Raw genomic sequence first — 12,442 nt, 5'->3', positions numbered from 1 at the left:
TAATTTTAATAAAATGTTTTTTATGATCTTCAGGGCGATCAATTTTGGGAAATAATTTAGAATAACAATATGCCATAATAATTTGAACAATTTCATACTTAGGACTGCTATATGAAATTGTGTTGCAATCCTCCAAAATTTTATTTAACTTATTAACCGGTAACGAACAGAGTTTTGTTAACAGATAATGTCTGCCGTTGTTTTTTGAAATAGAAATAAGGTCCGAAATATTGGTATGATTGGCCCGAAATTTTCTTTGATTGCGATTTGTTCTACAACCGTGAGAACGGTTTTTACGAACAGTTTTAGAAACAATATCCAAAATGTTAACGGAATTGGTTCTAGATATATTACCAATTATGTTCTTGTTCGTCAACTCAAACGAACATAAAATATTTATAAATAAAAAACCAAACACTATTTGGGATATCAGCTCGCCTGGACAGTACAGTTAAGCATATTTATTCATTTATTTACAATGTTTGTCTGCACGCCCGTAGCCGCTGCTTCAACATGTTCAACATATCATTTTCCAATTATACACAATCTACAAAAGAAATATCTTGTTAACAATCTTTTCAAGCACGTATAATCTTAAAAAACATCCACATAAATCTTAAGCATGAATACATCAATTTTCAATATTGACAAAATAAAAGTGGGTGGGTGGGTGGGGTCAAATGACCAGACTTAACTGTCCGAAATGCAAGCGTCGAATGACAAATAACTACACATATATTTACCGTTACAATTCTTCCCGCTTATATTAGCTCGTGAAATACTCATTACTCTATAGAGAATACCTTCAAACCGGTATATCTAGTCATGTGACAAATGTCACAACAAATACACGTGTTCTATATAACATTGATAAATACATTTATGTTCTTGTTCGTCAACTCAAACGAACATAAAATATTTATAAATAAAAAACCAAACACTATTTGGGATATCAGCTCGCCTGGACAGTACAGTTAAGCATCGAATGAAAAACAAAGAAAGGGAACAGATAATAGTTATTTTTCAGCAATATATATATCTTATATACCCAATTTTTTAGATACTGACAATCTATTATCTATACTTTCTTTTATATAACCATCTTTAGCATTTTCGCTTTTCCATCGCCCATGTTTTTTAAATAGACGATCTTCAACCCCTGCTGCTGCTGCAGCAGTTGCTCCACCTGAACGTAAACTGTGAAGACCGAACTGTTTTTTATCTAAACCGATGGTTTCTAATGCATTCAACAAAACTTCTCTAGCTCTAGTGTATGAAAGTGGTGAATTTTTCCTTAACTTATAAGTTCCACTTTTACTACAATAACTTAAAGACCTGAATACAAATTCGTCAGAATTTTCTGCTATTTGAGCTAACTTCATATAATGTTCTAACATAGCCACTGGACAAGTATTATTTCCAGTTTTAGAAATAACTACATCACGACCTTCCCTGTAAACATCAGTTTTGCTCTGTTCTAAAAATAGCTTAACATGAGTAGGTAAAAAGGTTACATTAGATCTTTTCAAATTAGCTAATTCAGAAAATCTTAAAAATCCTGCATAACTTAATAAGCACATGCATGCAATGCGTACATCTTTAAGATTATTACAATCTTGACCATATAAATGAACAATTTTTGATAAAATGTTAGCTGTAATAGGTTCCTTTTTATTAATTTTATGTCCAATTTTTCTGTATGACCCTTCACGAACAGAAATAACCAAGTCGGAATTGCAAGGGTTCGGAAAACCGGCCAGCTTGTGTGCCCAAGAAATCGCATATACAGCCTCATCTATTTTACTTGTAGAGTTGAATGTTTCTGATATATGAACTAAGTATAATGCAATATGAGCAGTAGAAGCTGGTAATGAAGAAATGCAATGTAATTTTGACCACTTACACCAAGAGTTGAATCCGTAAGTGTACTTCTTTCTGGTGCTGTCCGCCCTCGACGATAGAACATAATCTGGAAGCTTCTGTACAAGATGATCAGGCATACTAGGATGAATATCGCTGGACAATGATTGCCATATCCCAACATTGAAAATGTCTGTAAAATGTGTTAACGTTATAAAAATTAATAAGCTCAAAACATAATATATATTTTAAAATTAGCATGACCATACTTCACATTAAACCAGAAGTCTTGTCACATACATTTGACCTTGTCAACTATAATTCTTGACCATGTCACCACCAATACATTATTGGTAAATCATTAATAAACGTAACCATGTCAACTATTTTGTATATGACCGTGTCACCGCTACCGAGTAGCATCTAACATAACCGCCAAAACTGGTGTTATGAATTGTTCTTGAGCAAATATAGAACTTGGGTTCGACCCTCTCACAAAGATACCTTCTGTATCTATAAATTCAATTACATCTGTAACATGTACCTGGTATTCTAGGTTTTTATCAAAAATCTTAGTCCAATAGGCTGCCGATTTCCATTTAGGAACAATCAAGGTCCCTTTGGCCTTACAGTAAATCAAGTGCTTAATACACCGAATAACCGAATAAACAGGTGGTACCAACCAATTATTCTCATTTGACCAATCTTGTGTAAAAGCATCTACAGCTATTGCACACGGGTTCCAAAACATAGAATTGTATCTACACACTTTTGCATTCTGAGAATTTGCAAACCGGTCTATTGTGTAAGGACCCCATAAATCATTCATAAATTGAAAAAACTCATTTGATACGCCCCAGTCCTCGTAATCAACTATTCTACTGATATAATCAGCTTGAGAGTTTTGCGATCTAGGAATCCATTGAATGTCAATGGAAATGCATTTTTGAATACAGACCGAAAAAATCGACAAAGCTAAAAATTGTAGTTTTTCATTCATACTACCAGCTTTTACAATTTTAACACAGTTCTGATTATCTGTGTACCATTTAAGCGTTTTGCCTTCAAAAACATTTTTGAAAGATATCAAGGCTAGCTCTATAGCCTTCAACTCCCTCCATGTCGAACTTTCTTGAGCTTCAGAAAAATCCCACGTTTCATGAAAAATCTTCTTGTCAAGTTCTACTGAATATGCACCTGCCCCTTTACCACTGGCGTCAGAGTAAATTACAACATGTGACTTTGAGTAATGACCCAACAACTTAATGTTTAAACTATGTATGTTTTTTAACCAAAAATGCAGTTCTGATAAGACTTTGTATGGATATGGAAATAACAGCCATTTGTCCCATTCTGTTCTACACTCTATTGCCATATAACAAAATTTTGTCATAATTCTAGCTACATTGCCAATGACTGGAGCCATGGAAATAATTTTACCTACAACCTGAGCTAAGGTCCTAGCAGTTATATTAGGAAATCTTCCAATAACTGACACAAGCGATACACGCAAATCATTTACACGTCTGTCTGGGATAACGAGACTAAATTCGCTAGCATTCCAAACAATACCAAGCCATTCTAATGACTGTACAGGGGAAAAAATGGACTTTCCTTCATTTATGAGAAAACCGGCATCTTCTAAAGATTTCTTAACAAAATCTGAATCTTCTATACACTTAGATTTATCTGTACACATACCAAAACCATCATCAAGGTACAAAACAACATCTATACCGTTTTCACGCCAATATTTGACCATAGGTCTCAGACATTTTGTAAATATATATGGGCCCGTACATATACCAAATACTAAAACTGTAAAACAATAAAATCTATTATTCCATCTGAAACCTAAAAAGGTTTGTTGCTGCGGACAAATGTCCAAATGAAAATATCCAGAACTTAAATCAAATTTATACATGTACGAATCTCTCTGAAAATATTGAACTGCTATCTTCCAATCTTCAAATTTTATTTTATCTTTTTTGATTGATCTATTTAAAGAAGATAAGTCAAGAATAAGCCGTTTTTTGCCAGATTTTTGAATCGCTACGCTTAATGGATTGACAACATGAGGTTGAAATGGTACTTCAACAACACAACCTGTAGTAACTAACTCAGAAATAGTCTGATTGACAAAAGATTCGTTTATCAGTGCCGATTTATTATTCTTAATAAACATTTTTACCGGCGGGTCAATAAATGGAATGACATAACCGTTACGTATTGTGTCAATAACAAAGGAATTTGCTCCAATACTTTCCCAAAATTTTACATGCTTGGCTAACCTTCCTTTAACACCCGTAAATGACATTAAATTATGACTAATTTCTTCAAAATAATGAATTTGAGTTAAGAAATTATCTAATTCATACTGTGACTCATATTCACATTTAAAACAATCTATATCAGTAATTTTATACTTATCATTTACATTTCTGGGTGCATCTGCAGATTTACTTTTGATTGGCAAGTCCAGACGATCCGGCACCAACAGATCCAGATCTGAGGGGGCAATTTTTTCTCCAATGCCCGAACTGCTTACAATAGAAGCACATGTCCGACTGGCACGGCTCACGCCGTGCGGCGCTGTTACGAAAGGGCTGCCTCTGAAACTGTTGATTGTAGGTAGGATTAGCATAGGTTTCAGCTGGTGGCAATCTGGGTTTGTTAGAATACGGAGCGGGACGTCCTTTTGTCTTGTCTTTCATCGTGCGCATAGCTCGACTCTCCGCCTGGCGAATTTTCTTCTCATCTTCACTGTCAGAAGCAATATCATTGGACTCGTACTCACGGACGGTTGACCATCCTGCCGGGGAAGAATCAGCAATCCTTATAAGCTTATTACGGCCTTTAACTTTATCCAGTAAATCCAGAACAACACGAATACTATGTGCCTCTGTTGACGGTATTGACTTGTAAAGCTTATTGAGATCGTTCACGATTTCTTCATTAAACTTAAATTGAATTCGGTTTCCTTCGTGCTTAAACTTGATAGAGACTTCCTCTTTTATCTTCTTGGACATCGCGTCTTGTTCACGTACCAACTTGGATTCAAGGCTATCCATTTTCCCGTCCATGTACAACTTGAATAGAGAGAACGTGTCATGTAAGTCCCTATCAGAAGAAGATCTGTTAGCACCATCACTGCTTTTATCAGGTAACGAGTCGTCTTGTAGAAGTAAACTTTCTTCTGTATGTTCGGCCATATTGAAGAAATGACCAGACTTAACTGTCCGAAATGCAAGCGTCGAATGACAAATAACTACACATATATTTACCGTTACAATTCTTCCCGCTTATATTAGCTCGTGAAATACTCATTACTCTATAGAGAATACCTTCAAACCGGTATATCTAGTCATGTGACAAATGTCACAACAAATACACGTGTTCTATATAACATTGATAAATACATTTCCCATGATATTATCATTTAGACCGAGAGGGTAAACTGTCTGTAATTTTTTAATCCAATTTAATTCAATTATTTTCCGTGATCGTACAAACTTTGAATGCGATTCACCAGGCTGCTTATTTACTACTTCTAAAGGTTGAACTGCTAAATATTTAAAAGGATGGTTGTGCTTCTTAAGGTGTTGGTAAATGATACTTTTGAATTTATTAGGTCTTTTAAAACGATACAGATGTTCTTGAGTGCGTTTTGATAAATATCTTCCAGTTTCTCCTACGTACTGAATACCACATCCCGGTTTGTTTCATGTGAGTAAATAAATAATACTGTTTGTTTTTCAAGTAATATCAGTTTCAAAATTTAAAGAAAATGTGCGACCATTAAACGTGGACCTTACCGTATTGTTGGTGGAAAGACGGGGACATGTAAGTCATTTTTTGGCATGACACTTATCGATAGAAGGGTAACCACGATTTTTATTGTTAAAAATGTTAGCGATGGTAGTATTTTTAGATAACCGATTTTGAAAATTGAGACGTGTAGATACCCTTTGAACAAGTTTAGTATTTAGTATTTTTCCGTTTCTTAGTTTCATAATTGTTTTGTTAGTGAATTACATAATAAAGGAGCAAAGATTGGCGTCCAGAATATGAACCAGCATACAATAATTAAGTTAAGTAAAAGTGATAAATTTGTTCGGCTGAAATGTCGAACGCTATCAGTATTAATTACCCGAAAAAGATAGTGTATATCAGGGTATGACTGATGGCTGACCAATTAGTAGAATGGGGCTGAATATTGAAATACTACTAACACTATTTACATTCATAATTTAGTTGCAAATCAGCGGTTTTAACGTGTTTCTGTCTGTATTTTCTGAGGACAAAAGCTAAATAATATCACTTAATGTTATATAAAAATGCTGTTCCACAGAAGTTGACAACCAGTAAATTATTTTTCTTATTGTCTATATGGATACCATGAGGTTTTTTAATCTCATTTTCTTCTCCTAACAATCGATGAGCATCATTTCCATCTGGTGAAATAACGACGACATTGTTATTCCCGTAGGATGCCACGTACACATTGGAATCGTTGTCAACAGTTATATCTCGAATCCCATGCAACATTAATTCATGTGTGTATTCCCAAATCTTCTGTCCTGTGACTGTGTAGCATGTGACGGTGTTTGAGCCTGGGCATGCATGGTATGTCTCGTCCTTTGATGCTGTTACATAGTTGGAGTGATTTTTATAATCAACTTTAACTAATGTGGTGAAAGTACTTTCATCGGTCACATCGACTGTTTGAATACCTGTCCCAAAAGTATAAAATATCAATCTGCCTTCTCTTTTTGTTATACCGTAGCACATATTGGGCGTTTTAATCATTTTTACAACCAGTTTATTAGCAATGTCAATAACTTCGGTATGATAAGGCCTTGAATTATGGGTGACCGCGACGGTGTTTTCATCAATGCCCGTAACATCAACAGGACTTTGTGATACAAGAATTTCACTTTCAAATACTCCATTTTCGTTGTGAATTACAAGACTATGATTGACTTGATCTACAAAGACTATTTTTCTGGAAGGCATGATAGTGCAACCCGAGATTTGAAGTCCTTTCCTTTTCGATATCTCAAATCTCGCAAGTAATGTGAGGTTGATTTCATTGATTGTTTTTGGTATCGTCGGTATCATTTGTTGAGCATGCTTTTCTCTATTCGTTGACACGGTAATAGTGGGTGGATTTGCCGTGATGGATATCTGTCCCATCTGTGTCATACACAGTATGTCAGAAATATGGTCATCAATTTTGCATTCTAGTTTTATTTGTTGAAAATCGCCATCTTCTTTTAAAGACTGCATAAACTTCTCCTCCTTTTGAACCTCGGCCTCGAACATTTTCCCGCCCAAAAATGTCTGAAGGTCAGTAGCAACATGTTTAGTCGCAGATATATTCTTCTGTAGCTTATCTATTGTTTTAGAATGGCTGGAGATTTTTGAAAGGACTGTGTCTACTTGTGATATGGCTTTTTGTTCCGCAGCTTGGATATTATGTTCTATTTCTTGTTCAAGTTCATCTAGATGTTTGTTTATTTTTGCTCGTATCTCTTTTATATCTGTCGAGAATCTCTGTCGCTGTTCATGAATATCTTCCAAATTTTTCTCGCGGTCGTCTGTTATTCTTTCTAGGTTGCTTTTCATATCCTTGATACTTTGTTCCATAATGTCGTAAAGTGCAGAGATCTTGGACGTTTTGATGACTTCAACAATTGCTAAAAAATCACATTTCATGTGATTTGACGTGAGACAAAGTGGACAACAAAGGGTCTCATGTTGGGAACAGTAGTGCTGATATTTTTCCTCATGGTCAGAACAGTATTGTTTGATATTTGCTATGGATGACGGTAATTGTTTATAATCATCCACTGAAGTTACTTCGTGTTTTTTTGAGGATTTAGAAGCCCTATGGTACATTTCGCATGCTGTGCATAGACCTTCATCGCATTCAGGGCACCAGAAAATGGCATCTCTAAAAACATCCTGAGTTGCACACACACCACATAATGTGCCACTAGCTGACGTCATTCTTGCCTGTAATACAAATTTAAAAGTAAGTTATTTAGAATTCGAAACGAACTAAAGGTTATAGTTATTAACAATGGTTGTAAATCAAAATGACGGGACGGGGACTATGACTGATGAACGTAAACGCACTATATGTGTCGAAGATATAATTTTACAGTCACCCAAGTCATGATTGCGTTCCTACAATTGTCGAATAGATTTCTTAAGTTTTAATTGAAGATGCAGATCCCTTCTTTAGATTAACTGATCATTATACCAGAATTTAAATTTTGTACGCAAAACGCACGTTTCGTCAACAAAAGACTCATAAGGCGCTCTAATATATAACAAGAGGCTCTCAAGAGCCTGAATCGCTCACCTGTTATTTTCTTGCTTAAAACTTTCATTTATACACAAAAAACATAGAATATATATTTATTAAGATATAATAAACTAAGATACATACTAGATAATATACATACAATAAAATAAACATCATTTGGCGTCTCGGTTGTTGTCACAGTGATTGAGAATCATATCAATCGAAAGATCTGAGTTCATGCATGAACTTCTGATAACGATGGGACACTTACTTTAAGTTCATGCTTGAACTTAATGATGGACCTGTTCTTGTTTATGACTACAAGCATGTAGATCAAAAACGTCAGTGATAGAAGTCCATGCATGGAATGACGTCAGGACTGACTTAGAACAGGGATTTGTTGTTAGTTAGTGTCCGGCAATTCTAGCACGTGTCTGGTCTATTTAAAATTTAACCAAATTACTGCTATAAGTCCCATTAACTGTGACAAGCAACTCATACATCAATAACTCTGCATCAAATTTGGGGAAATTGAGTTGATAATAACGAAAATATGCCAAAATACAGTTGATGGCTGGTATTTAAAGGAGACAACTGAATCCCAAATGAAAATGGTTACTGTAAATTCATTTTTTTCTGAGTGCGTATGGCAATGATAAATTTCGCATTAATAGATGATACTTTATATTTTACAGATTTTCTAAAATCGTAATGATAAATGCACGCATCAATTCTGAATTTACAGTATCGTTGAACAAAGATTTGTTTCTATATTAATGTATCTGAATATGTGAATTGATTTACAAATGAACTTAATATCAGATGCGAATAGATGAATAACAATTAAGTATGGCTCCACCTAAGAATCATGCAAAATCAAGAAAATGTGATTTACCTTATGTTACCAATATGCCTCATTTTTTGTTATGTGACACATTAAAAGTTAAAATAAACAGATGTTCAACCAAATGTGTTGAGGTCTATTATTAAGGTCGTTTATTAGTATGTAACTCCGGCGTGCTGGAAAACATGGAAAAAGTTTAAGTGATAAGCACAAGTTTTCTGATTAAGTACTGTCTATCTCAGCGGGTCGTGAGAAGAAATGTTACGACTTGATGAAATCAAATGTTCTACTTGACCTTAAGGGGGCTCGCGGGTCTAAATCAACTTTTTTTTCTAATATAGGATTTTCCTATGTTTTTCTATGATTAAACTTTATCTTATACCTAATGGAAATATAAAATAAAAATATGGGGTCACCGTTCATTTAAGCTCACAATTTGCCTCTGAAAGAAGCATACATTTTTAATGATGACCTTTTTTTCTGTTGAACTAATAGGAGAAATATTGGTAATATCGAAATAAAAAAAGAACTAAATTACAGAAATCGCAAAAATTTTACAATTATTTAGTTTATGTACAGATTGTTTGAAAACAATAATAAAAACTATAGGTCACCGATGAGATAAAAAAGATATTTCAATTTAAACGTCAAAAAATTACATTTTTGCACCAAAGGGAGATAATTTGGAGCTTTTTCAATGATATGAACATTTTAAAAGTCATCTGTGACCAAACCAAATCGATTTTTCTTGGTAATTTTTGTACCATATTATAAAGTAATAGTTAATTATGTATTAAATAAAATTTGTATTGAAAAAACAAATGTTTATTTTTTTGCCGATTTTTTTATACCCGCGAGCCTCCTTAACATAACTTTCATTAGCATGTCAATGAACTCTGATCATAATGTTCTCAGCATCTGCTATGCTATCATGTTCTTTTATCTACATAGTTAATTAGTAAGTTCAAATATCAACACAAAATCGGGAACTAACTTGGTTTAAATGTTTAACCCTTGTTTCATTCATTGAAAATGGTACGTCACTGATAGCGATTATAAACAAATGTATATCATGTTTAGCAATTAATATGCACATAATAAATGTAGACATATGAAGACAATGATACTTCAATATATTTACATAATATGGATTTAGTATGCCCCAACACTATCGAAACACACTTTAAACCAACATCGGATTAAACAATGGGTATTATTATTCCCCTGAAACACTGATTAAAAACGTAATTGATGTCATTTGTGAGGACCTCATAAACAACGATGAACTGACATATGGTAATGAAACAGTCTATATATACTCTAAGGTACTAACAATATTAAATCAAGATAAAAACGTATGCGATTGAAATATTCCTATGTACAATAAACACTAAATCTTCACTCGACTAATGCTTGTTGAGCTTGCTGTATCGTTGATAAAGAAGTTCTGATATAGCGAGTATAACACTGTGAACTCCACCGTCCGAGTGTCTGAATAAGGTGATCTTCAATTTTTGAACCCGCTGTGGTACTTGCTCCAATGCGATCGCGAAAGCTGTGACCATTATATAAGTCTGAGTTGTATCCAAGTACAGCAAGTATATTTTTTAAAGAAGAATTGAAGTAGTTTCGTGTTAAAGCTTTTCTATTTTCCATCACACAGAAAGCGTCTTGTGATTTACTATCTTTGAATTTCCTAGTACGATAGTCCATGTAACGTTCCAGAGATTAGACTGGACAAACAGATGCTCCCAACGCAAATAAATGAATATCAACACCTTCACGAAATGGGTCTTTTTTCGAAGCTTTCAAATGAAAGGTCACTTAATCCTTAAGAAACCGGATATCTTCGATACTCACATTTCATTCTGAATCAAACGAATGTTATACTGTAAATTCCCCACATCGAAGAAATCCAAAATATGCCGTGACACACGCTGCTTCCAGAAGAATGTCTTCATCATATTCATACGGCGTATAATACCCTTTCCTCAAAAACTGACAAATGTCCTTGAGTATCGTGAAGGTAATTGGAAGTCTAGGTTTTTTTGATTTTTTTTGATTTTTCTTTATTCCTCTATATAACGCATCGAGTCGATAAAGTTTATCAGAACTGTCGCTAAATATTGAAGTCTTCCCATTCTCTAAGTATTTATATCGTATCCCACATATATACATTTTAATAGAAGAACATTTCAAATGCAAGTTTTTAAAACAATGCGTAGCGAAATGAATAAGAGATTCTTCAGTTAACGGAGGCATGTCTTAATTAAGCCAAATCACTCCAGTCATTCGTAAAAAAAGTTGCATAGGCAGAATACCCACACTCATACTGCGTACGTGTTCTGGAAACTATTGAAGTTTTGAGTAAACAACCTATACTATAAGTCAATTCCACATTACGAGTGAGGACAAATCATGGCTTGTGCATCTGCTTCCGGCGCTTCTTTCCGGAACGTCTGAAAATCAAATCGAGAAAGTGAATCTGCAATCACATTTTTAACACCACGGATATGCTTACTTGAAAATGTAAAAATGTTAATTGCAGCTAACCAAGTGCGTTTACGCATTAGTTTCATAATATCTTGCACCTTTGATCGTCCTTTGTTTATAATATTAACAGTAGATTCATTATCACAATGAAAAGCTATTCGTTTTCTCGTCCAATGTTTGCCCCAAAGTAATGCCGCCACTACAGTTGAATACAATTCTCGGAAAGCCATAGACATATCAGAATCAAGTATATTTTGTAACTCTGGTGGCCAAGAACTACAAAACCAATGTCCCTTGAAGTACCCCCAAAGCCAAGTGTTGAAGCAGCATCTGTATACAATTCGAAATCCGCTGCATTGGTAGTGAAAGTATCGTAGAAAAAGGAGACGCAGTTCCACTGTTTTAGAAAAATATACCACATCTTTAAATCATCTCGACATTCGGCTGACAGTGTAACATAGTAATTGAGATTGTTAACTTTAGTCGATAGGTAATGAGATAAGTTACAAAAGTCCGTCCAGGTATAATATCTCTCGCGGCAAAATTGAAATGTCCCAAGAGTTGTAAAAGTTCTCGTTTTTTAATAGAATGTCGACGTAGAAATGTTCCAATGAAATAAATACTGCGTTCAACTTTAATTATCTTGTGGAAGTCTAGCTTCCATCTTATCTGTATCTAATATGAATATGATTCCGAGATACTCTAGTGTGTAATGTGGACCTACAGTCTTTTTCTTAGATAATGGTATATTCAATTTATTAAAAATTAAAGTGATAAGTGCCATAGTTCTGTCTCCTGAAGTGTCTGATGCTTGAACAGTTAAAAAATCATTATTCAGATGAAGGATAACTGGAAAATTGTAATTGTTCTTGGCTATCCAACAAATTGCCACTGACAAGTCAAATATTATAGGTGATGATCGTGAGCCAAAA

At 34.4% G+C, this 12,442-nt stretch overlaps 4 protein-coding genes across 4 annotated transcripts; all 4 read right to left on the bottom strand.

Moving 5' to 3' along the window:
- Positions 1-1,040: 1,040 nt before the first annotated feature.
- Positions 1,041-2,000, bottom strand: LOC134705983 (integrase/recombinase xerD homolog). The gene has a single exon (XM_063564695.1). The coding sequence runs from the start codon at positions 1,998-2,000 to the stop codon at positions 1,041-1,043; it is 960 nt and encodes a 319-aa protein (XP_063420765.1).
- On the bottom strand, positions 1,946-5,278 carry LOC134707916 (uncharacterized). The gene is made up of 2 exons (XM_063568078.1): positions 4,298-5,278; positions 1,946-2,053 (listed from the first exon to the last, which is right to left on the bottom strand). The coding sequence occupies exon 1, from the start codon at positions 5,070-5,072 to the stop codon at positions 4,320-4,322; it is 753 nt and encodes a 250-aa protein (XP_063424148.1). The 5' UTR covers positions 5,073-5,278; the 3' UTR covers positions 1,946-2,053; positions 4,298-4,319.
- LOC134705982 (uncharacterized) lies at positions 2,261-4,045 on the bottom strand. The gene has a single exon (XM_063564694.1). The coding sequence runs from the start codon at positions 4,043-4,045 to the stop codon at positions 2,270-2,272; it is 1,776 nt and encodes a 591-aa protein (XP_063420764.1). The 3' UTR covers positions 2,261-2,269.
- Positions 5,279-6,177: 899 nt separating the features above from the next.
- LOC134705980 (uncharacterized) lies at positions 6,178-7,872 on the bottom strand. The gene has a single exon (XM_063564693.1). It carries the CDS (start codon positions 7,870-7,872, stop codon positions 6,178-6,180), a length of 1,695 nt encoding a protein of 564 aa, XP_063420763.1.
- Between the last annotated feature and the right edge of the window lie 4,570 nt (positions 7,873-12,442).

Source organism: Mytilus trossulus, chromosome 2, assembly GCF_036588685.1.
Source record: "Mytilus trossulus isolate FHL-02 chromosome 2, PNRI_Mtr1.1.1.hap1, whole genome shotgun sequence".
Lineage (NCBI taxonomy): Eukaryota > Metazoa > Mollusca > Bivalvia > Mytilida > Mytilidae > Mytilus > Mytilus trossulus.
Note: the sequence above shows the minus strand (reverse complement) of the source record. Positions and strands in the feature narration are given on the sequence as shown.